Source organism: Labeo rohita, chromosome 9 (genome assembly GCF_022985175.1).
Source record: "Labeo rohita strain BAU-BD-2019 chromosome 9, IGBB_LRoh.1.0, whole genome shotgun sequence".
Classification (NCBI taxonomy): Eukaryota; Metazoa; Chordata; class Actinopteri; order Cypriniformes; family Cyprinidae; genus Labeo; species Labeo rohita.
The window spans coordinates 22,763,158-22,790,997 of NC_066877.1; the positions used below are offsets into that span (position 1 = coordinate 22,763,158).

General features: G+C 36.8%; 1 protein-coding gene across 1 annotated transcript in view; it reads right to left on the reverse strand.

Annotated features, from left to right (window-relative positions):
* caska (calcium/calmodulin-dependent serine protein kinase a) overlaps positions 1-15,647 on the reverse strand; it is a 158,040-nt gene extending 142,393 nt beyond the window's left edge. The window contains 1 exon segment of the mRNA XM_051119953.1: positions 14,965-15,647. Within this exon segment, the coding sequence (XP_050975910.1) occupies positions 14,965-15,023 (59 nt within the window). The 5' untranslated portion in view covers positions 15,024-15,647.
* Between the last annotated feature and the right edge of the window lie 12,193 nt (positions 15,648-27,840).

Below are 27,840 nucleotides of genomic sequence, written 5' to 3' on the forward strand. Positions count from 1 at the left end.
AACCTGTGATACTTTTTTCAGGATATTATGATCAATAAATAGTCTAAAAGTACAGCATTTACTTAAAATAGAAATTTTCGTTTAAAGTTTGGGGTGGGTAATTTTTTTCTTTCTTTCTTTCTTTCTTTCTTTGAAAGAAATTAAAACTTTTATTCAGCAAGGATGTGTTAAATTGATAATAAGTGATAGTAAAGACTTTTACTGTTAGAAAAGATTTATATTTCGAATAAATGCTGTTCTGTTTAACTTTTTATTCATCAAAGAATCCTGAAAAAAGTAATACAGGTTCCAAAAAATATTAAGCAGCACAGCTGTTTCCAAAATTGATGATAATCAGCATATTAGAATGATTACAGTAGGATCATGTGACACTGTAGACTGGAGTAATGACTGATGAATTATATTTTAAAACATATTAAAATAGAAAATTTGCAATATTTTAAATTCCAATAATATTTCAGAATATTACTTATTTTATAAAAAAAAAAAAAACATTAAAAAAATCTTACTAATTCCAAACTAAACGACACTGTGTGTATTTATTTTTTTATTATGACTATTACTATAAAAATAGTAAACAACTACTATTGCAATACTTCACTGTACAATTAAATCTAGTATTAAGAACAAAATACTTTACAGTACAACTCTAATATTACAACAATATTTTTTGTCTGTCTTTAGTTCTTCCGAACTGAAGTGAACTCACTCACTCACTCACAGAGTGAATGAACATAGTCAACATACAAGATGAGAAACTGGTAGGGAGAAAGAGAAGGAGTAGGAAAAAGGAGTAGGGGAAAAAAAAATCTACTCCGGACCTGTCGAGACATGCTGAGCTCCAGATGAGAAACACTTAATTACTACATTCACAAGCCTGCCAGCACTGACTTAAAAACGGCTCGATAGCCTCCAGATAAGTGTGCGATTGGGTCGAGGCGATAAACCCTGGAGGCTTTGATTGGGTTTAACTCAGCACTCTGCCATATTTACTAAAGATGGTCAAGCAGCCTTAGGGGCCATTCAAAGTGTTCATGCATTCCTACATTTAAAAAAAAAAACAAGACACAGCCCAGGGAAATGAGCAGAATACATGCACCCTGAGGCATGTTAACATTTAAAACGTGCAGCACTTATAGCAAGCAATCAGTCAAACAAGCCTGTTTAGTGCAATGTTCAAACACAAAGACAATTAAAAAACAGTTTGGATGGACACAAGAATGTAATGTGTGAAAAAAAAGCACCTGAAAAGTACTACAACAACAACAAATGCTTTCACTTAAGGACTTTAGGAAAGCTTTTCTTTACTCAACTAATCCTCACCTTTCCCTTCCTAGGTTTCGTAAATGTGATTACAAGCCTATTTTTGACATCCCTTATAAGATAAATATAGGTTAGCGTTGTCTATTTCTTGCTAGGCTCTGTGTTCAAGTCACTGACAGGGATAATGGAGAGATCTTGCTAATAGTAGCAATGAAGTTTCAAATCCAGGTTAGACTGGGAAGACAGACTGGGAGCTCTGCTTTGCTCTTACACACCTGACATTCATTAGCTTGCTTTATAACAAAAGCCCTTTAGCCCGACCTGCTCTGACAACACTAAGACACACAGGAAGTTACATCCCAGAAGGCTGGCTTGTTTTTAGAGAGAAAAAGTGCAAAAGACTAAAAAGGTGTAGAGGAGGAAAGAGACTCCCAGTGAAAGTGATTTAGAGGGAAACTGAAGCACTGACAAAAGAATATCCCAATGCAGAGCACATTGCTTGGGGATACGAAGTGACATTGTGTGGGTAATGAGCACAACTGAGCAGTTAGCCATATTTTGTGAAATGCTGACGGCAGAGAGCAGGCCAAAAACCTCTGTGTTATTGACTAAACTGTGTAAACGTAGGTCTTCAGCTGTACCTTTTGTGTGTATCTCCTGAGAGAGAACTAACAACAAGCAACACAATGTGAAGGCCATCAACAGGATCTGAAGATGCAGTTTTGCCCAAAATACGCAGCAGGAACTCTGTATAATTTTACTGTCGATCTCACATTTGGACAATCAAGCAGTCTTGCTTAAAATGAAAGGAGGAGAGGAAGAAGAGCAAAATGATAATAAAAGATGAATGAGAAGTAGAGGAGATACTTACAGAGGAATGATAATAGGAACGGGTTAGCCAAGCGTGAGCGTGATTTGTGGGCAGAAGGGAGTGTCGCAGAGCTATTTGTCTCTGAATTTTTGCATCCAGGCAGATTGCAAGCAGCTCTCCATCCGCTCAGTCTAATTATGCACCGTGAAAATATGGTTCACAAAAGTAGCAACACAGAATTCACAGCTGAAGAGATTTTACTGTCAGTAGGAATTAAGAGAAAGTATTACTGCAAAAATATTTACAAAAACGTAACTTTTCAAAACCTAAGCAGTTGCCAACTGTCAAGATCCATGTGATGTTTCCTCTGCCATTCACTACGGAGGTGCAAAACTTAGATTATCTAATATCATTATGGTTAAGCAAAATACAAAACACTTTAGAGCAAAAATAACTATATTGTGAATTTGTGATATATACATTTACCATGACATACAATAAATAATTTACAATACACTAATCATACCACCCACCTCTATCAGTCATCAGCTTGCATGATTCATGAGGAAGAAAGCACAAAACTCAAACTACTCAAAGAAAAGAGTGATGTTTAAAGGGTTAATTCACCTAAAAATGAAAATTAGCCCATTATTTACTTACCCTCAAGGCATCCTAGGTGTATATGACTTCATTCTTTCAGACGAATGCAATCAGAGTTAAATTAAAAACTGTTCTGGCTCCTTCAAGCTTTATAATGCAATGGACGTGTGTTTCTCTTCATCAGTTCAAATCAAGTGCATCCATCCATAATAAAAAGTGCCTCACATGGCTCCGGGGGGTGAATAAAGGCCTCCTGTAGTAGGGATGGGCGATATGGGCCTAAAAATTTATCACGATAATTTCTGGTATTGTTGCGATAACGATATCAGTGACAATAATTCAGGGAATCCTGTTTCTTTACAGAAAAGTATTATCTTTACTAATTTTACCCGCCCACTGCATTATAAAGCTTGAAGTAGCAAAACACTATTTTTAATGCAACTCCGACTGGATTCATCTGCAAGAAGGAAGTCATATACAACTAGCATGACTTGAGGGTGAGTAAATAATTTGCTAATTTTCATTTTTGGGTGAACTAACCCTTTAAGCTAAGCGAACAGGCCTTATTTTCATGCGGCATGTAAAATCCACTATTTTTTTTTTTTCTAGAATTCATCAGTCAGCTGATGGTGAGTCCTAGAGTATCTGCTGTCAGCTCTGATTGTGGTGATAGTAAGAGAGGCGGGAGATTACGGGCCATTTTTCCTGAAGAATCACTATTCCAGACAGGAAGCAAGTGCCCAGGGGATCAGCGCTAAATAATTTCAGTCCACTCTCCCCGTAAGAGGATCTAAAGTTATTTCTGCGGGCACTTTCACAATAAATAGATAAATACACATCTAAATAAGCCATATTAATAAAAGAGGGGCGAGGATAAAAGGAGACTGCAAAAGAGTTTGGTTAGGGCTCTTAGGAAAGCCTGGAGTTTCTGTGCTTATTTAAAGAACTGTTTTAGGAAGTGTTAGGAAATGTGCTGATTGAGTGAGACAGACAAGGTCTGCTACAGTCTTTCTTTTAGTGCGAAAACCGCCTGCCAATTTTCACATTAAACAATTTGCTGTCGCTATCTGGGGTCTTGCAAGGATCCTCCATTATCAGTAGCTTATGTAGTCACAGAATCGGACCGAATCACACTCTGCTCTGAATAGAGCATTGAAACTTCAATGGCTGCAACACATCAAATGCAAAAAAGATGAAACCTAAGTAACCGTGACATAATTCAAGGACGTGTCAAGGTTATCAGAAGGAACACAGTATGATTACTGATTTCTGACCTTTTTTTATAGCTTTATTGCATCTCCAAACCTGGCAGCTCTTTACCAGGTTGACTGATTTACGTATGGCAGTCAGTCAGTGACAAGATTTTTATTAAAGCTAAAAAAGTTGGCTTTGAATACAAGAAAACACCCCTAACAGCAAGTGCAAATTGTAAATTTTGTGAAGGCACATTAATTACACAACAGTGGGAGGGAACAAGAGTGGAAAAACAGTTCCCACAATACACTATTCTGTGTTAAATGTTGTACTTAAGCAAAATCCCTTTCAAGGAAAGTCTGTTTACTTGGCAGCCATATTTGCAAATAGTATTTAAAAACCTTATTTTTGGCTGCGCATGCGCATCGACTGGTCTAGCCTCAGGTTTCTATGGGAACTGAAGCTTCTAACGGCCGCTGCAGTGACGCAATGACTTTACCAATCAGCAATTGGTTCTTTCATTTAGAAGGCGGGACTATTCTGCCATATTGCGTGTTGCAGTTTCTCCCATTAATAAGTATAGGAGTGAACCGTCTTTGTATTTCTATAGACTTTGACTGAAGTCAACTTAGTCAGGAGAATATATGAAATTTATTTTAATCTGGATGACTATAAAGCTTGTTTGTAGTTAAAGACTTAAAATACCACTGTATTTTAAATGAGTCATTTAAAGGAGAACTCCACTTCCAGAACAACAATTTACAAATAATTTACTCACCCCCCTTGTCATCCAAGATGTTCATGTCTTTCTGTCTTCAGTCGTAAAGAAATGATGGTTTCTGTTCTGGAAGTGGAGTTCTCCTTTAAGTACATTTGTTTCCATAATGCACTGCTCACTGCATGATTCAGAAATGTACAGTGGCCAGAGTTTGCTTGGTTTAACAGTCTGTGAATCAGTCAAAACAACCCAAAAATATCATGATTGTGTAACAAAAAAACCCCAGAGTGATCAAAGCACTCCGATGAATGCACTACGCAGACAGAGAGATATAAAAATGAAAATATTCATTCATAACAAACAAAAAGCCGTGGGATTTTCCCTGAAGAGTACAAGAGTCTCACTGTAGGCGCTAATGGTATTCACAATTGCTGTACAATTACAGAATGTTTAGTAATGTTATTTATACAGATATTGAAAGTAAAATGCAAGTCGCAGGTCACAGCATTCTGACAGACTCACAGAAAGACAAAATACACAATATAATGCAACGTAACGTCAGTTCACACATCCTTTATCTGACTTTCAATGTTGAGAAAAGCATTCCCCACCCGACTGAATATTTTATTCAGCGCTTTACCAAACCAAAGTCACATTTTTTATTGTCAGACAGAGCTGTTTATCATCACATGGCATCAGTACTTCACAATTATCATGAAGTCTGAGCAAGCTCTCCTTGAAAAGAGGACACGGGGGAGGAAAAAAAACAAAGCACTGCAATATTAACCTACAAACTTTAACGTGGAGTCATCTGTTTGAGAGCACCAAGCCTGCATTTGTTTGATCCAAAGTACCACAGTACATCAAGTACAGGAATTTTTTTTTTACTATTTAAAATAACTCTTTTCCATTTGAATATATTTTAAAATGTCATTTATTTGTGTGATTTAAAAGCTACATTTTTTGTCCAGTCACATGATCCTTCAGAAATTATTCTAATATTCTGATTTGCTGCTCCAAAAATATATTTATTATTATTAATATTATGTTAAAAACAGAGTAGAATCTTGTCAGTTTGTCTTTGATAAATAGAAAGTTCAGAAGAACAGCATTTATCTAAAATGGAAATCTTTCATAACATTTTAAATGTCTCCAATGACTCCAAGCTTTTATTTGGTATTGTGCATAACGTGACAAAACGTTTTTATTTCAGATAAATGCTGATCTTTCTTTATATACATATCATTTTTTAAGAAACACTGTACACTAACAGATGCAGTGAGGTGGCAAACAGCACAGCCTGTTTTTATGGTCAGAAAACATAATACAAATGTGCATCTTCTGTATCATCTGGTGTTTAACAGCCTATGAAATAACTACGACCGGTTAAAGTGCTAGCAAAGTGTGCTTACACCACGCAGAACTGATAGAGACGGATGGGGCTGGGGTTCAAACCCAATGCACATCACATGATCAAGAAACACTGGCACTTAGGGAGGTGCAGGCATGACGAAAATGGAATATAGGGTGGGAGAGAGGGGACTGTGAGACAGGTGGCCTGAAGGGAGGAAAAGAGGACGAGAAAGAGAGAGAGAACAAGGAGGGACAGACAAAAGGACAGGTGGAAGAGAGAAAGGAGTAATGGGGAATGATGGGATATTCTCCATACGGGTTGCTGGTGGCTCACAAACAAAAGACAACAGCAATCTCATGCCAGTGCCCAAAAGCTTTTATTCAAGCTACATGAAAGCCTCTATAATTATGAGTAAGCTATGATCAAGAGGCTGTGCATTACAGGGATTTTACTATGCTAACCAAGAGTGGTAAAATGAATAAATAAATACAACAAAAAATAAAAGTATGCACACCCTGCAAAATCTTCTGTACTTTATGAATCCCCTAAATGAACACAACCTAGTAATTTAATCTTTCCCATACATTTGATTCACATCATTCTGGTTTAATATTAAATACTACATTGTGACATTGCTAACTTCCTCTGACCTGTGGCTGGCCAAAGTACACAGCATTAATGTGCTTCCTCTTATCATGGTCCACAGAGAAGTTGTTGTAACTGTAATAATACAATTCACACGTTTACAGGACAAAGGCCACAACACTTTCACTTTCCTTGTAACGTATGAACATCAAGTGTTACCCTTTTAAAGAACCATTCCTATTATAAATGCCCTGCAGTTGACATGCTTCACTTCGGTTTGTCATTGTGAGACACCTGATCAAAGCAAGCACCACTTCAGGTCAGGGACTACAGTATTCACTTTGCTTCTGACTCACCGCTGCACTAAAATAGTGCTGAGTGGTTACCTAGGAAATATGGTTCAATTTAAGCCAGCCGATTTTGAGCTGCCGGCCCAGGCTGCTGTGTATCTTGGCAAAGCAGCAGGAAATGACTTCAGTTCAAAAGGCCCACCGTGAAAGAGGGAAAGAGGGGAAAAAAAGGAAAAAAACGTTTAGAAAAGCTGAAAATGGTAGTGTCTGCCTCAGCAACTCCAGCAGGTCAGTTTGGCCTGTCTGTGTAGAGTCAATAAGGCAAATGTCATGTGTAGCATCCAGACTGAGATAAGGGCTGGGGTCTATCAGAGAGCAGCTTTAGGGCAGTAGACACAGCAATGATTGACGGGGGAAAGAATGAGTCTAAAGCTGACACAGACCTAGAAAGAGACTAAAGCCTCACAGGTGAGGTAGAAATATCCTCTTTAGTAATATAATAGGAAGGGCTTTGTCTAATCAGCTGGAGATATTACAATTAAATAGAGGGATAGTGAAAACATACAATGCAGTTAAGAGTTCTGTAAACAGAATGCTATAATAATATTATTGCAATACTGGTTAATAATAAATCATCACAGTAAAATATGCAGAATACTCCCATTTTGATCACACTAAACAGTCATTTAGACACTTTTGCTGCATTACGATTCTGACTAAAGCATGCCTGTCTTAGTGCTGCAGACAGATGACATAATACTCTCATGCACAGGCCTGAAACATGGTGGAATAGAAATAGTCACACTTACAAGGAGCACAGGAACCAGAACTTTATGCAACAAGGATCTTATGCAAAAACAGTAAAAAAAAAAAAAAAATATATATATATATATATATATATATATATATATTTTTTATATATATATATATATATATATATATATATATATATTATTCCAGCAATTACAGGAGTTCACACGTTTTAAGGCTATTAAGCACATATGAAAAAAGACATTACATATTATTTATCAAGCCTGTAATGACCTAAATCAATTATTTAAAAAAACATTTTTGGCAAATCCAGGTCATTTATCATAGACATTTGATGTTTTTTAACATTTACGACTGTTATAGCGCCAGCTGTGGTCCGATCTCCATAAAACTGTGTGCATGCTTGTTTAGAATCACCTGTTGCATGTGCTCACCAACTCAAGTTTTGAGTTTTCATTTAGGCTTTATAGCCTTTCGGGTATATTTGGACAGGCCCTTTTTCTAAACGAACCCGTTATAGCTTCCCAAAGGGTAAATGTTAACATTTTTTTTAGAATTATTAGCCTAGAGAGCTTAGAAAATTGTACTGCAGTGTTTTTTTTGTGCAAACCCTAGGACTAGTTTGCAAAAGTAGGTTTATATATATATATTTAACAAACGTTTATATATAATATATATAATCATTTAACAAACGTTTTGAGTGGCAGCAGTGAATCTAGAGGCAAAGTTGTTCAGAATGAGGAGGTCTATCATATGATACGAATACTGTGCGTATGTGTGAAAAAAGCGTGCAATATACAATCGTTTACGCTCTTGAAAAATGCGATATTGCCCCCCCCCCAGTGGCAGATTTCTTTCAAAGTTTCTTTCAAAAATCACAGACCTTTAGGGTCTTAAGTCAAACAGGCCCAGTTACGTTACGATTGACCTCCGTTAGCCTTGTCTAACAGGTGCTCAAAGTTCAAGGGGTTCACTCTTATAGCACCACCAAGTGGCCAAGCCCCACAACTTTTTTCATGTGACCTCAGATTTAGCTCTTACATACGCGTTGAGCTTGGCAAAGATATCTCATTACGTTCAAATGTAGCCATTTTAGTAAAGGCAGCCCTGCCCCTTTCGAACGTTTTGATGTCCCTTTGCGACATAGAGGCGAAAGTTAATTTTTTTTTTTTATAATTATTGATATTCACTCTCCATAGAGTCTTACTGCACTGGTTTGGTTCCAATCAGGTGAAAAACCTAGGACTAGCTCTAGGTCTAGGTTTTTCAAAAAATGCAAAATAGCCAAGGAATCCAGCAACATAAGACACTTGAGCTCTGCGGCGAATAGTTTAGGAGTTACGAGTGATTTTGTATTTTTGATCGTTGTAGCACCACCGTCAGCCCGACTGGGGCAAGCCTTGGTGACACTGTAGACAGTGTGAGTACTACCATCCCTCCAAGTTTCAAGTCTCTACAACTTACGGTTTGGTCTGCCCGATCAGTTTTACGGGGAGATTGCTGATCCTTGGCCATTCTAACAATTATAATAGGGTGCTTGAAGCCCTAATGAACCTCATTCCTTAGCAAATATATTTAGGAATGGAATGTAAATGGGATTAAAATGGTCTGTCATGACATGCAGTATTTTAATTGGCTTATTCCAATCATGGGCAATATTTAGACTACTGGTGTACATGTAAACATAACCAATTTGTTGAAACAGCTACAGCTTGGGAACTCTAAGAAAGTTTCCATTTAGAGTCAAACTTTTGCCCATCCACATAATCCCTGACTGTGAGCAGGCGGCTGAGTGTGTTTTCACATGGGTCCATGGTGTATTTTGTGAGAATGAGTAATAGGCAGCACCTGCAGTCCAGAGAGAGACAGAAGAGCACTGCCTGCCTACTTCATGGTCTTAATACCATCAGCTGAGCAGAGGAAGGTAAAGAGGGGAAGCACATTGTGTCCTCTGCCCATTTCCAAAGCATTAGCCTTCACAGGAAGTAAGAAATATTAGCATCGTTGCTGCCCATCAGTCACCTTAAATGTCACAAAATCAAGTGGATCATAGTTTTTTGTCCACAAGGGGCATCTTTAAAGTCCATGTGCAGTGAGAAAGCAATCAAACGGCATCTGCTTCTGGCCTTAATAAGGTAGCAGAGTTGGTGACCTGAAAAGGACTGTCAGTATCATTTGGCTCTATGCAGCATCTCTTAAACAGAAAAGAGGGCTAGTTGTCTTCTCAGTGAGGCAGGGAACATGACATTCTAGATAAGGGCTCAACATTGCTGGCATCACAACAGTTTAGAGACACTGAAGAATTTATTACAAACAACTTGCAACCAGGTACAACTCATCTGAACACGAAAAAGGCACTGCAGAATGAAATAATGGTCTTCAGAGCAACTCGTCAAAATAAAAGTTTAGTCTGACTTGAAGAAACTGTGACGGAAATGTATTACTTAACGTACTGATAGTACTAATACTACTACTTTTACTAATAATACAATTATTAAAACATTATTTTTGATTCATATTTTTTTATTTAACCATTAAAAGAACACAATGGAAACATCTGGACAAAAATAAAACAGATTTCATAGGGCACTACACTTCTGTTAATGAGGCAAGAAAGCCGATACTAAAAATATGTAACCAACAATAGCCTATTGCAATTTTTTCAGCACGTAACTGACACCAAAAGCCACATTTCAAGTTGTATGATCTCCAAAAAAAAGTCAAAAACTCAGCCAAAAACAACAAAGTGATCACCAAACTCTTTATCCCACACAACTGCAAATGGTGTTGAACATTCTTCTAAGGACCCCACTTATCAGAACACAATGCTCAGATTACAACTAGGGCTGCGAGATTTTATCATTTTATTGTATGTTTGCCAGGATTTTATTTTTCAGAAATCAAGGAATTGTGATTTTGAATAGAAATATTACCAAACATTAGAATTAGACACTTCGACAATATGCCAATGAAAACAGTAAAGAGAAAAGAACGATCCAACCGTCGGTGCATGTGATTAACTGCTCACGTGAGATGCGCTCATATTGCTAGGCGCCACTCACACAGAACACACTTTTGTGTTGACACGGTCAGTGGAATAGGAAAAACATACAAGAAGATAGGAGTTGAACTTTTAACTTGAGCGCCGCATTTTTAGAAAGCCGTTTCATGCATTAGACGCTGCAAGAGACACGAGTGCAACAGTCAAACGAGTCCATGTTTACATAGAATAAACAATGGAAAAGCAGTGCAATCTAATAAAAAAACCTGTAAGGAACTACAACTGTATGTTTGATATTTCATGTTTGCATCATAGTGACAGGCTGAAAGCTGCTGGTCATTGTTTTTACAGAACATTGTTATAGATATTAATAGTCTCCTGGTGTTTTACCTTCAGTCATTTTGAATTTGAATTACCTTGATATTTTGGAATTTTTTTTAAAGCATTTTCCTTGTATTTTTTCTGAACATATAATATGTATACGACCAGTTTGTACAAGATGTAGTTGTAGGTCATGCATCCTTACTGCAAAGATATTTAACAAGTGATTTGTTTAACATTTACATCATGTTGACTTACTTAATGTGAGGTGCATTTGTGTGGTGAATAGAATCTTCTTTTACTAGAGGGTTGTAGTTACATTTTCAAGTTGACTAGTTAAAATCGTTAAAAAAAATCTAGAATCAGTCAAACATTCTGAGAGAGGAAAGAAGAAAAAAAAAAAAAAAAAAAAAAAAAAAAACAAGGTATAAAAAAAATACATGGTATAAAACAATATGCGCTGGTAGAAAGAATATGATGAAATTCAGAGAAAACTGCCTCTGTTCATGTTCAATTTCACACAGGATCCTAATGACAATAAAGGAATGAAATATTTGGTAAAACCTAAGGGACAATGCCTTCACTAAAATAACAACCTGCTGTCCGCATCCACTATGGCACAGATTGCCAAAACTCAATTCATAACAACATAAAGCTGAAGGAAGTCACAACACTGTCAAACTTAATCACACTCCCAACCTTTAGCTCAAAGCTAAATGCTCAAGCAATGCGGTTTGGTGATCTTCCCCTCTCATCTGGGTCAGTGTGTCAGTCAGCCTCAAATCAAAGTCAGTGACACACTCTTACTGACCTCATTACCACCCCTCCCACACTCATCAAAAACACTATCAAAGACAACATGCTTAGCATGCTGTTAATGAACATGTTAACACATGCTTTGAGGGTTTGAGGTGAAGCATAGAGGGAGCATGCCTTTATTACAACATTTTTCTTCTGCAGGTGGGGATAAATGAAGGTCAATCACTGCTGGTTTATGGTGCTTTCACAACAGGATCCAGAATCCTACGAGTTTTATGGAGGCTGGAGGAAGGTTTGATTTGTGCTCTGTGGGACAAACCTGCAGGAAACCATGATGGTGTTATCTATGGCTCTCAGTGGACAAAAGAAAGCTGTATAAACAGGACAAGTGTTATATCAAATACCTGAATGTGTAAATTTTCCCAGGCTCAATTACACCAGTCTATGGATTTAAGACTTTTAATACTTGAATTTTATGTTGCTAGTCTGCATTGCCAGGTCTGACAGAGCTAAATCTGCTGTGCAGCACATTGTGGGCTGAAACTCTTGTTCAGGCTGCTTGATGACGGTTTCATGCATCAGCAAATCTCAATCAGACTGCTAGGATGCTCTGGCACCATTCTGAAACTACTAAAGCATTAGTGCCTAAACAACACAATCACTCTGGACTTAAAGCCCACCACTTGGAAGTCGTATACTTCTGTAGATGACCAGTAACAATACATACAGAGCCAAATTCAATCCAGCTCTGTGCTTTGGCGCACTACTAGTGCCTGTGCCTAATAGTTTGCAAAGCCATCTGCCATGGCTGTATGAAACTCAAACAATGAATAGATTTCCAGTTTTTATTCCCCAAAACATCTGTCCTTAACATGAAAACACAAAAAACAAATATGAATATGTCAGTTCTGCTTTGAATAACACAATATAAATGGCAAATTGGAGGGTAGCAGCTTTCAGTGTTTTACAAACAGACCGAGAGGCCAGACAAAATATAACAGTGAAATATGGCACTGCAGGCTGGCTTGGTCATCTATCCTGACCCTTTGTCCTGTGCAATATTAGCAGTCTGTGCCATTTATAATAACAGACATAAACACAGCACACGTATGCACGCACACACACACACCTTTTATTGAGCTCACAGGACTTGGCCTAGGACGAGAAGCAGTGTAAGTGGAACTGTATTGGCTTAATGGACAGCACCTCCTTTTCTCTTTACCTCCAAACACCAGCATGAGGCCACAGGGTGGCCACGAAACAAGAAAGTGGATCACAGCCAGTGACAAGCCACAGTGACAGACAAAAAGGTTTTCAATTTTGTGTGCACGTACATCATTTTGAAATAAAATGAATCAGTCCACGGCAGAACAAAATAAAGGACCTGTAAAGAAAACCTACAGTACTACAGGTCAAAACTGTTCCACTATTTCCTTTAAAAACAAGTCAGAGGTAGGCCTAAATTTATCCTTGCATCAACACATATGTTATGAAAACAGTCCATTAACAAAGCTTCCATCTTTTGCATTGACAAATTAAATTGACTGAATATTTTTACACCCAAATTTCTGCCCCTAAACATAGTTTAAGTCAAATCCACCAAAGTGCGTATACTAACTATATGTTGTTTTGCTATTATGAGACAGCTACATGCACCAAACCGCTTCTAATTACAAACTCTGAGTACCGAAGTACCATGTTGGGAGCTCTAATTACATGGTATTTGAAATGTACATGCACTATTGTCTTTACATTAAAACTCAAGCACATCAGTGACAGCTGGTTATATAACGCAAAAATATGAGATTGTCTCATAACAACAATAGTCAATAGTCCCATGAGTGCAACTACAACCTGAAAATACTAAGATAACTGCATTTCAGTTTAATATGAAAGGCTCCAGGCCTGCTGATACCTGTGCTGTGCCCTTCACCACAGCAAAAAGTCACCAAACTCGTAATGTGGCTTAACAAAGCATTAAATCAGAAACAACTTTAATCTCTATGGTGTTAGCGCCCTATAGCTTTCAATTCCCTAAAAGGTTCAATTCTTATTACTTTAAGCCTGACTACAACTGCACTACTCATGCAATTATGTGACATGTACCACAAACATGGTTCAATGAAGTGCCACTTAAACTATTTATTATATATAAGAAAGTGTTTCTAAATGTTTCATATAATTGGTGTGACTTACATTTTCAACCCAAAAATGAAAATTCTGTCATTAATTATTCACCCTCATGTCGTTCCAAATCTGTATTTTCATTTTTGGGTGAACTATCCCTTTAATTATTGATATTCCAACAATAACTGGCACCAAATGATCTTTACAATACAAATAATATAAAACTTAACTACTTAGACCAAAACAAAGATAAAAACAACCATAATAACAATTTTATGAATATTTAACAACTATTTTATAGTATTTATAATTAAAATATGAATATATCAATTCATTTTTATGTAAAATATTTTAATAATAATAATAATTATTATTATTATTATTATACTCATAATGCATATTATTTTGTGGTAAAATGATTAACAGTTATTGTGTCAAAAAGCCAAAATAAAATGTAAAACTGCATATCATTTTTCAGACACTTACACATAATCTGCATCATATCTGTCATACAAAAAGCAGTATCGGTCTATCTTTAACTAGTGAACATAGGAGAAAATTTCTGCACATTCAATCAAATACTTACTTCCATTTTGGGGCATTATGGGGATCTATTTAATTCAAACAACTCATTATAATAACCAGAACTTACATTTGCTACTCAATATAAAAGACATGCAATGGCCATTAACAATGACCAGTAACATAGCCACAAACTAGCATGACTGCAAGCACAAACCTGATAATATTTTAGGTTAACACCTATAACCCAGGTGACACCTAGATCTCCCTAAAAATTAATATGACTCGGTTTATTCATCGCAATCCTTTGCAGATATCATCAGTGCTGACAGCAATAAATGTGGCAATGCAAAATCGCTCCTGTCTTGCACAGTAGTTGTGAATGGCATCTACCTGCATGAATGCTGAAAGTACAGACTTCTCTCATCTCTCACACACGCCACTCCCATTCTTCTTGCTTTTTTGAAGAGTTACGACTGAATGTAACTGTCATATGTTCGACAGCAGCACTGCACCACAACAACCTAAAATGCAGTGACAACTATGACGCTCATCTGACACTAGACACAAAATGCAAAAGACGCAGCTCGAGTTACAGACGGACATTCGCCCGTGTCATTATAAAAGTGAGCAAACCGTGACACTTACTTGCCAATGACCTCGCACAGCTCGTAAACATCTTCAAAGAGCACGTCGTCGTCGGCCATGGTCCAACAAGACCGGGGAATTTACACTCCCCCCAAAAAATCCGTCCAAATGGTAAATATCAGAGGATTACAGCGTAGATACTTCAGAGTACCTGGAATGTGCGGCGAAAAAGCAACGCTGACAGCCGACGTTGTTGCTCTCCAAATTCCGCTGAACAAAAAATGATTGATTCCTGTCGTTTTTAAAGGGAAAAAAATATCCGTTGGTGGTTCGGTTGAAGCGGGCGGACAGTAGTGAGCGCTCGGTCCGTTTGACTCACTCTGCCCCACCTTCTCCTCCCTCTCTCCCGGCCCCCTTAATCCCGCCACTCGAGGCTGAGGTAATTCAAACGTTAAAAACAACTCCAAAATAATCGCTGTTGAAGTCACGGAACCAAGTGGGTTAAGTCGTCTAAACGCTAAACTAACTAACTCGATTCTGTCGAGCCCAAAAAAAGAACCACACGCCGTTTCTGGGATAAAAATGTAGGCTGTTATTAAAGTGCGCAGTTCAGTTGATTCTACTCATTCTACCCACGCGCAGGGCTTTACTGAAACGCGCGAGGCTTTTCCCTTGCTCGCTGCCGTTGCTCTAGTTCCCCCTCATAACTCCAGCGCTGCTGCTCCCAGCTTCCAGAAAACCCAAACTCCTCCCACTCAAGGTTATGAAACTGGATTGCCTTTCGCCATAATGGCTCCGGCAGGACTTTTGTATTCCGGAATTCCTGCATAACCCAGCACTACGGTTTGAGCCAAAATGACGACCAGGCGTCTCAGAATTTGTCAGCCAAACTGACAGTTTCTTAATACGGTGTTAGTAAGGTGCTAGATGCGAAGCGTTAATCAAATTAAACGCCTCTTGATACCTTTTATTTACTAGCTTGGCTAAACGTCAATATAAAAAAATGCACACTATATGAATATAATAATAAAAGTATCTGAAAAAGTGATTTGGAGCAGTGTTCATTTTGACAGCTAATTTTGATTTGAGTCAGTTTTTTGACTAAAATGCCATTAAGTTTTAGTCATTTTTTAGTAATCTGAATAGTCGACTAAATATCGAATGGGTTTAGTTACAGTGTAATGCATTTATTAAACATTTCTCTAAAATTTCCAAAATAATTATATAGTTTTGATGTTAAGTTTTATAATGATAGACACAGATTTAACTGCTTTGACACATAACATGCCTTTACATTGAAATGAAATTAAACTACTTCTAGTCAAGAAACAATACCATGGTCTTTTTTCAATGAAATACCAATGGTTTTATAGGTGAATAAATACATTTAGATTAATCTTTATTAGGGCTACTAAAGTGATTCAGTCAAGAACAGTGAGTGATTTTCTGTATTTTTTTTTTTGTTGCTTGATTCTAAAAGAATCTCTTCCCAAATCGTCCCTCCCTAACATTTTCATCTAATTTTTATTAGTTGACGAGAACAGATTTTCGTCATAGTTTTTGTCATTCAAAATGAGTTTTATTTCATTATTGTCTCATTTTCATCTGTAAAAAAAAAAAATTGTTGACGAACACTGATTTGGAGAGTGAAATATTATTTTAGCTATTTTCAATTTGAATTCAAAGTACTTTGGCATGATTGTTGTATGTTCAATACTGATAAAGCATAGATGCACATCATAAAAACACTCACAGGAATAATAATAAAAATAATATTTAGATATACATTGGAAATGTTATTGCAGCCATATAATCCAAATCTATTTATTTTTAACAATAGCCAAATTAAATAAAAAATAAAATGAATGGTTGTAATACACAGTTAAATATGACATAAATATAAATGATATTGGGATACCAAGGTGTATTTGTAGTTCAATACAGGAAGCTGACTTAAGGTTGGCAATGGAGGAAAATTGAAATGCATTGCTCTGGGTTTTGTCTGCACTTTTTATATTAGTGCCTTTGAATTACTGCATTGATTTCTGTAGCTGATGATTGGTGGGATACACTTGAGCTAATTGGATTTTGTACGTTGAGTCCATTCATTCAGTCTAGAAATCATTCAGTCACTTCTTGTTGTAAATTTATAGTCTGAGTCCTTAAAAAAACAGTTGAATCATAGCCTCAGTGATGTTGGCATAAAGGCAGCTGACTCAGCTGCAGTGATTTTCAGAGATGAAACTACTAATTCACACACTCACACGCACACACACACAATCACCACATGACTGCATGTATTTTTTGATCTAAAATGCTAAAATTTATCAGGTTATACTACTATCACAGATTTAGGCTAAATATCAAGCTGTTATTTTGAGTTTGAAATTATACATCAGTTTGACAATCCTGAAGAGGCAGCTGATTTTCAAACAATGCACTATGAGTGTGATGGACAGAGGACATTTGGTATCCTCAGGTGCATTTGATATCCTTTCCCTAGCCAATGGCACCAGGTGAATGGCAAAAAGAGTGACATTGTGTGTGTGCCAGAGGCTGGTTTTTGTTTGAGCGCCTGAGTGACTTTGCACCACAGGGCATGGCTGTGACTTCATACACTCAGATCAAGACCTGTCTCCTCTTGTTCTATTTTCACTCACAGTTTTGTTTTATATGCTTGTGTAAATCTCATAAAGCACAAACATACTGTCAACTAGTAAAAAAAAAAAAAAAAGATTTGGAGAAATTTAGGATTACATTACTTGCTCACCAATGAATCCTCTGCAGTTGCTTCCAGCTAAAATATGAGTAATCTCTATCCGTAGTACTGTATTACTTACATGAAGTTGTCTTATTAGTTGTCTGAATCAGGAGAGAAATATGCACAGATCAAGTAGCTATCAATTATGAGTGAAAATGGTCCAAAAGAGCTATAAACAAACATGTCAGTGGATTTTGATGTGAACAACAGGGTTTGGACTTTTCTTCCTTGAGGAAGCATTATTATGAATTGTGGCCAGAAGCAACCGTTTAAAGTTAAAATGTCATAATGATGGATTTGTTTTTTACAAACATGCAGCTTATCACTTCACAAAACATGAACTGATGGACCAACACTATCTCATGACCAATTTGTACAATTTTGTACGATTCGTCTAGACCCCAGTGACAGGTAGTTTTAGAGGCGGGGTTAGGGGTAGGTCATTCGCACGAATTCATAGGAATTGTGCAACTTGTAAAATACAAGTTTGTACAAGTGAGGTCGTACAAACAAAGCCACTGGAAGGCAAGCCTGAAACCATTAGCCGAAAAAAGTGTTATGGCTAAAACTAATGCTTCTGGTCTTGCAGTACGTGGGAAAGGAGACCAGAGGGTGTTTTTTTTATCAATGTCAATGGATGGAGAGGCTTCACTATGGTGAATAAACAGCTTTTTAGAGGAAACGGCTTATCATTTAATGAATCAACAGCCTATCTGCTAATCTTCAACATGTTTTACATTAAACAATACTTGGATTGAGCTATTTTTAGTGTACTATGAAAAAAATGCTGTTTTATAAGAGAAGTCACTGACTTTTTGCGACAGGTGGAATTCATCTTACAGCACTTCTCATTCATTCCTATGGTATACGTAAACGGCGATGTAAATGTCAAGGTTGTAATGTGTGGTTATTAAGGGACACAATCCATGTTAGCCGTTAGGCTTTCTCCAATAGTAAGTAATACAGACCCTCTCATTTCCCTATAGTAAGACAATGTCTGGTACGAATTCAAAAGAATTAGCCACCTCATAAAATATGTACAATTGCCATGAGATTGGGTTGGGTGGACTGAAGTCTTGTGGATTACTTGTGGATTATTGCAATGTTTTTATCAGCTGTTTACACTCTCATTCTGACGGCACCCGTTCACTGCAGATGATTCATTGGTGTGCAAGTAATGTCATGCTAAATTGCTCCAAATCTGTTCTGATGTAACAAACTCATCAACATTTTAGATGGCCTGAGTGTGAGTACATTTTCTGAACTTTTCCTTTAACTGAACTGATTAAAGGTCTATAGAATTAGATGTGTCAGAGTAATTTAGCTGTCTTTCATTTCACATCTGGCTAGCAATAACACACATTAGCATGATAAATAACATTTTTAACTATATGCAAATGTGTAGTGTTTGCATAGAGTGCATGAAAGAGAAGCAGACAAATCCAACTGACAAGTCTATTCATTTTGCTATATTAACGATGATCCACTATTATATAGTTATTCGCATTTAACACTTTTTACTTACCAGCTGAGATTTACATGATCCTCTAAGCCTAAAGACTGCCCATACCTTATAATTAAACTGTCTTTCTGTTCTTCTGTTTTTGTCTCTTTGCGTTTCTGTTCTTTCTCTCTGACAGCTGAACAGATTCAATCCAGACTATTATCATTGGAATCCACTGTGAATGATCAGCAATTTGTGATGAAAGCCACTTTGTGACATGCAAAGATGTCAACAAAAAGATTGTCTTTTCGCAGCAGTTAACTTAATAAATGTTACTTTGACATGGCAATTGGCAGTGAAAAACGCAAACTCATCTACAAGTCTTCTGTTCAGCACATTTGAGGCTAATTGTATTGTTGTAATTGGGAACACACAGGGAACACTGAATTCAATTATCTGTTACAGCAGTCAATGACAAACACAACTCAACAAGTCTTTGCTAGTTATTCTGGCGGATGTTATCACAAAAAACAAAATCAATGCTGGTTAGCATTTTTCAATCTTAGCCACCACCGATATGCACAATTTGAGTTGCTGATTGAATTATATTTGGCCTATCTTAGCATTGAGCTGTTTTACAACATTGTTCACATAGAGAGTATTCATATGTCCTGAATGGCAATGTATTTTTAAAAAGGAGCACTTTGAGGCCTATAAGATCTTGATTCATCAGCAGGGAAAACAGGTCCTCAGTCGCCACAGGGAAGACTTACTGACCCCTCTATTGTTGCTACGCCTCCCCAGAGACATGTCCCACAATGGGATCCTCTGAATTAAGACCCAAACCACTCTGACATATTTCAACATGTTCAGCCAACCATGGCAACAAAAGTGGTCATGTAGCCAGCAGTTCTCATTACACGAACACCTCTCCAAAACAGGCATGTTTGGTCAGTCTAGCTAGAATTACCATAGCAGAAAAAATGTGTTGGTGTTTATAACTGTACGTGTCTACACATACAGAAAACTCAAATTAGTCTCCAGAGGCAGGGATGACCTCTTTTTCTGGTGCTTTGTATATCACGCGGCGAGTGGCAAGACCTCTGTAATGTTTTATTGTCACAAGGGATTGTTTCACACCGTGGAGTGCCCTAGGTGTATGTTTTGCACTGCTCTCTACTATCACTCAAGGAGATCATTACGATCTGATTAAACCAGCTCCAGACTCCAAAGACAGGGGATTGTGGGAAAATCACACCTTCTTAATATGCTCAATTTCAGCTGCCCTGAAGAACAACACTGAGATAGTCAATTTAAAAGACAGGCATTTGGGGTTTTTTTCAGACCTGATTTTGATGGACCACTGCACACGGTGGAAGGGAGAAAATGGAAAACAAACCCTCAAAACCCATTATGCCCTCTGGCATGCATAATGAAGACATTGCAGCAATTATTAGTAAGCAGAGTATTTCTAATTGCATGGGAGAAGGCTCACAATCATTTGCTATGGAAATTCTGTAGCCTCGTGCCTGATGTGCTCAATAATGTTTCATTCTCATTTAGGCAAATGAACTTGGGGAGAAACATAGTGCTCATCATCATTCTCTTATCTTTTTTACCCTTACAGCCTTAAGGGTCTAATATTAGCATCAGGTCTGAATGTGTCTGAATCTGTGCCTGCAACATCAAACTATCTTGAGTTTGAGAATATTGAAAAGAATACCACGAAATATTTGTTTTTAGTTATATCATTAATTTACACGTAACATGCACAGAGCTATAGACTGCAACTAAAAACTTGCAGCAGTGACAACAAAATATTAATTTCTGGTAGAAATTTAAAATCTAGAGCAAATTCCATTTGAAAGTGACCAACATATCCCCTACAGAGCACTTTAAGTAATAATCTGAAATACGTAAGTAATATTTATCACTTTTTTTTTTAAATACGTTTATATAAAATAACGTCTCAAATATTAGGCTACCTCAGTTTTTAACACCTATAATCGTGACCATAATTCCTCGAAGTAAAGGTGCGTTCACGCCATGTTGAAATTACTGTAATTTCGAGGTTTTAACATGTAAAAAGCGCTTGTGTCCTTCTAGAACAGCTCATTTTGCCAACTATTGTTGATAAAGGAATTCGGTTATTGACTTTCATTTGGAACGACCCCTGGAGTTACGTCCACTTACCGTTAAAATGTCGCTTTGAATTTTTCCTTTTGTTGGGGAAAACTTTTGCACCAGATACCACCTCGTTAGAGGGCGCTGAAGTGTTTTCCAAATACAACGGAATTTTGAGTTCTTTTTGTTGTTTTTTAAGTATGTCCGATTTAAAATAAACCGGGAACCTTTACTGTGATGTGTTAAACTCGACTTACATCATTCTGTTTACTAACTGGTTGTTTACATGACAACGTGTAAATAAAGATTACATCTTACATGTTCACACCAGAGGTCTGTGGTAATAAATACGGTATTCTAAAAAACGAAAAGAAAAAAAAAAATCAATATACAAATATTTTTAAAAAAATTGCAGCAAGTAGTTGCCTACCTAATACATAGTAATAAAGATAAAGGCCTACCACAGCATTTGATATAGCCTTTAGACTGTCAGTACGGATGAATAAAAGATCACAGACCAAATATATGAATACGACTCATCCTGTGATGTTTTATTGAATAAGAGTGGATAGTTGTTGCATCATATTAGATTCCTCTGTGATGCAAAATAGTCCTGTGGCCTGTGACCTAGAGGGATAAATTCATTAGACTTGCTGTAATGAGATTATCGCCACTTTTGATGCTGAGGGTCTCAGGAGAGGCTGACCTGGCATGGACCATCAGCGCCCTCTTGCATATGGATTCAACAACAAACACCCCCTGACAAAACTGTCACTTCACCTTACAGGTTATATTGTTAAAATTCAACAGCAGTTGAAAGGCTATGCACAATACAAAACGTTAAGGGACAGGAAATATGATGAAAAAGTGGGGATTAACTATGAGAGCCAAAGATTAAATTAATGGGGCGTCATATGGGTGCTGCCCCCATGTGGTTACTACACAATAACATATAGTACGCTTTTGTGGCAATATTCTGTAATATTTTTTACATGTTTTGACAAATACATTTTAAGACTTTTCAAAAATTCCACAAACAGGAGATATTTTTTATATTTAAATTGTCTTACCTAAGCAATGAATAGAATGCACAACAAATATGAGATTTTATCAAAGTGTAGACTGTAGATTCGTGTCTGTGCATATATATATATAAACCTCGGCAAGTTTAAGGGGAAAAAATAGAATAATTATCACTTCCAGTTCTATACATCAAAGTGTGCTGCATAAATCTCACAGATGGTGTGCAAACAATTTGGAGTACAAGGCATTAAGAAGATTATTAACTCCCTTGGGTAAATATACATAACTCATAGAAAATGGCTGAAAACTGCTGTGAGAATCACCCAGTGATTAGACATTAATCTTTGAGGAAAGAATTTCAATTTCAGCCTTGATCTACTCCAGTGTGAGAAATGGTATATTATATAAGCAATTTAGTACTTCTAGTATTACTGTTTATTACTATTAATCACTTACCTCTATATCAGTGGCTTAAGAAATAAATCATAGTACTAGAATAGCCAGACATTCATGATTCAACACATTTTCTTTCAAACACTCTGATAATGGTAATTCAGTTGCTATAAGATGGAGTTACTAAAGGAGTCACACCTTTCAGATTTGATAAGAAATACAACAGCATGGCTCACTGTAACTTATGTGGTGTTTCCTTTGTTGCACAGACACAAGTCTGAACTCACACACTGAAAGTTTTAACATTAACTTGTAGACATTCTCCATTGCAGCAGGTGTCTGGTATGTCAATGTTTGGCCCACAGGTGATGTTCCCCCTGCAAAAACATCTGGAGCAGTGCTTAACGGGTCTCATCTGTGAGTATTGCCTCAGTGAAACTCCAACTCAACTGAAGCTAACAGAAGATCATCAATAAAAAATACAATGGAGGTTGGGATTTCATTTAATACTGAAAAGCAATTTAAAAAATATATGTGCCCAGTAAATGCAGGATTCAGGTATATCCAGGAGTAAAAACATACATTGACATTTCACTTTGTTTTCTGTCTACTCTATACTTTCCTGTATCCACCTTATTTTTCCCGTAAGAGCGGGGCACGGCCATTTCTAAATTTTATGGGCCTGGCTTCTGATCTCATTCACGTCCAGCTATTTTCAGCTGTACAAAACAGCTTGTTTAGATGCTTGGTATTGCAAATTGGTGTGTCTCACCATATTATTTTAATGTATTATCTTAATTATGAACACACTGGTTTGTAGTGCAAACAGTTTTACCATTTACTGCACGTTATTATTCTTCCCATTATTGCCCTATATAGCGGATAATGAACCGGAAGTCTCACCCACAGGCTTACTTCCACGTGGTGGATAAATGAAACCAAAGATAAATATTTAAAAACAAACAAAAAAGGGCAGATCTGAGATCTGAGAAGACCTTTCTTGCTGCAAAAAGAAAAAGAAACATTCTGCATATTACTGAAAGACCCCCCCAGGGAGATAAATGCCATGCTATAGCCAAAGAATGGCAACACATCAACATGAGCATGCAGACATATTTTGATTTATTATCATAGCGATGCAAGGCTAGAAAGAGCAAACAGCCTTTAGCTTTTATACAGCCATAAACCACATTATTATATGCAGAACAATTCCAATATACATGTTATAGCAACGGAAAAGCAAAATTCTTTAAATATGGTGAGAGCAGATTACTTGTACACTCTGAAAACAGATTATAGTCCTACAGTTTTTTTTATATTCAGTATCAAACAGTGAGTGTAATTCCGTGCTTGTCTTTTTAATATATCTCATAGTCTAATAGTGTAATGGATTGAAATGACAGAGCACCATTCATGCCAAATTATGGTGGACAGCTGTGAAGAAGCCCATCTGTGTCACAATGGTGCTTCATTAAATCTTATGGTGGAATTACACACCTTATGTCTCCTCACTACTGACATACAGGCCCTGGAAGTTATTATATATGTGAGAGAAATTAGTAAAATACATTTGAGGGACCATCTAGAAGCTAAAACTATGAAAGCATCACATGATAGGGTGTTTGGCTGTGTGGAAACTAAAAATTACGAATGCATTCAAAAAAGTTCTATTGTCACTGTATGAAATACTAATAATTTAGTTTGGCAACCACTACTAAAATTACACTACTACTTAAAAATTACAAACTACAAACTCCATCCAACTATCTGAAAGTCACTAAACATCCCACAAAAAGAAAAGTTTGGCTCAAGTACTAATTAGGTCCCAATTAATAATATTATTTTCTTCAGTATGTTTCAAGGAAAAAATAACAAACAAATATATGTACAAAAAGATGTTGTCTGTGTAAAGCTTCCCCAGTCTCATCATGAGCAAAAACCATAGCTATAAGATCTGTGGTTCTTGTTGACTTTTTGTTTTGCCATTTTCCTTGAGTTTGTGCTGTTTTCAGTGCAGGTACACTATTATCATGCTTATTCCCTCAGGTGTGCCTATAGAGTCAGAGCTGAATAAAACTATCCTGTCAAACTGGTCTAAGTTCAAATCTATTGTGGCCTGACTATGTTAGAGTTGAGTGTTGAAAATCTGTCTCACAAAACTGTAGAGTTTTTTCAAAACCTGAAACTTCCTACTGAGAGAGGGCAGAATACAGATTAGATACTGAAAGAGAAAGAAAGACAAGAGGGTGTATCAATGAATGTCCATTGAACATTTTTTAATTAAACAAGAGGGACTGAGCAGTGAGCACATAGACAGGCATAAGAAATGATCACATGGGAAAGCTGGAGATGTTTTAATGAATTCTACTGGGCATCAGCAGAAGCTGTATTTTATGTGTTGTGACTTTCAACAGGTGGAATTTTTTGCCTTAAACTTACCTCATAGATGCTCTAGAAACCTTTTTCTACCACCTTTCGACTCGATTTGGATTACACTCTAAGAGAAAAGGGTACAAAAGCTGTCCCTCGGGCAGTACTTTTTCAAAAGGTAGTCCTTTGTTACTTATTTATCCCCTTGAAAGTACATCTTAGTACCTAAATGGTACGTACTTTGAAAGAATACTGTTCCAGTGACAACTTTTGGACTGTGTAAATTCCAATTCTTTCAGGCATATTTTCTGCCTTATATATTTCAGGCATATTTCAGTGCATTTTTGTTTATCCTAGGGATTCAATCCAGTTATCTTTGAGAAATGTTCATTAAAAGAACTGGCTCCTTCATTTAGGAAATGGGATATGCTGTATGCTTTTGATTAGCTAAAAAGAACCAGCTCATAAGAGTAATTTTTCGTGATTTGTACTACAGTAAAAAAATGCTGGGTTGAAAACAACCCAACTTGGGTTATTTTGCAACCCAGCGCTGGGTAAATATTGGACAGAACACATGCTGGGTTGTTTTAAATGTTTTTACCCAACATGCTGGGTTGTTTCATTTAAAGCCAACTATTGTTTAAAAATTATTATATTTCTGGCTTAAAATGGGCTGAGAATTAAAATCACACACAGAATTACTAAGGCACAGAAATAATCAAAAGATAAACATTTATTATTAAGCAAGAATACCCATTGACAAAATATATGACAAATTGAATTTGTTTGGGTGAATACAGCATAGTTTACAATATTGCATACATTTAAAATTGTTTAAACTTGTTTTAGAAATAAAAATGTAACATTTCACCGAAATCGAGATAATTCTTCCGAAATTCCAAAATCTGAGCCGGTGATGGCAGTGTTGCCAAGCCTGTAGTTTATCTGCAGAATTGGGCTACTTTTTACACTGACACCGCGGGTGTTTTTCATGTCCGCGGATTTAAACGACCCCAATAACATCATAACTAGCCCCCTAACAAAAAACGTGTAATGAGGAACCCCCCTGGAAACATGACTGAACTTCTTTTGGGATAGTTTTGAGAAGCAATTAGGCAGGTTTTGTTGTGAAAACCTTGCAACTCTAGGTGATGGGCTGCTGTTCGCCGTGGGAATATGAACCTCAGACCACCGCCTTACGTTTCACTCGTAGCTGAAAGATGCAGTGACTGACTCCTTAACCATAACTGCCCATAAACAAACAATACTGAGATTGGAGAACATAGTTTAACATCAAATTAAATTAAATTCAGTATTAAAACGAATAAAATCAGTTTATGTTATGCAAGGCAAAAGGTGTTTCCATCATTCAAAACAACTGCTGCTGACGCAGCTGACTGACATCTTGTATGTTGCATAAAATAATTTACAGCACAGTAAAAACATTATAAATTAAATAAAATTTGTACAACCTTTATTTCATTAAGGTAGTGCACCAAATCAGCAGCACTGAGAACCGCTCTCACCTGTAGAGGATGCAAAAAGGCAGTGCTCTGACTGTAACACAGCAGTGGTTGGGTAGAAAAAAATAACCCAGCAGCTTATAGTTACAGAAATAGCACCCAGCACCTGGGTAACAATATATATATATATATATGAAATATGGACAAACCCAGTGACTTGTTTTGACCCAGACGTTGGGTTAAATGTTTAACCCAACCTTCTGGGTAGTTTTATTTAACTTTTATTACTGTATTTCTTGTTTAAAATAAACCTAAATAGGTTAGAACATAACATTTATTAATGCGTTTAATAAATTAACATTTATTAATAAGTTGAATAAATAATAAAGATATATTTTGAATTGCTTATTGGTAAATGTTCACCTTTTGATTACGGTTGATGTCTCTAGTAATTACGTGTCTCTAGTCATTTTTAATTCATAACCTATTTTAGGTTTATTTTAAGCCAGCCATATAGTATTTGTAGTTGAGTTAAAAACGCAACCCAACCGCTGGGTTGTAACAAGACTCGTCGGAAGCGTGAATAGATCCAAGTGCAAGCTTTATTGTACAGATCGTAGTCAAGACAGGCAAGGTCAATCTCCAAAAACAGTAACATCCAGGGAAAGACAAAAGCGTAATCCAATAAAACATGCAAAAGGTCAAAAATCCAAGAGAGCAGTCCAAAGTAACAAATAAACAAGGCAATGGAACAAGGCAAAAACTATGACTATGAAATAAAACAAGAACCATGGAAAAATAACAAGGCGCGAAATAGGGAAAACGCTTGGTAGAGTCCGCACAGGCAAAACAATACTTCGAAACCTCCTGTTTGGCATGGCCCTCCTTATATGGCTGCCAAACAGGAAGTAACCATAGAAGCAGCAGGTAACAGCGGTAACAGTCAGTCCATGGGTGAGGGCTTCCTCTGCTGGCGTGGCGTTACATGGGTTTGTCCATATTTCACCCAGTGCTGGGTTGTACTTAACCCAACATTTTTTTAGAGTGTAGTTGCAAAGTATTTTACAGTCAACATAATGTCTAAAGATGAATGCTTAAATCATTTTTTGTTTGTGAATCAGGTCACAACGCATATTTTTAATTCAATAAAAAGAACTACATCATAACAGACGTTTGTTCATGAATCATACTACACCTGCATGCTTCGTGTTTTTGATTTACTAAAAAGCATCCACTTATAACAGTAATCTGTACATGAAGAGAACATCAGAGAAAGGGACCTTTAAAGGAATAATTCAAAAATGAAAATTAGCTGTTGATTTACTCACCCTCAGGCCATCTCTTCAGTAGAACACTAA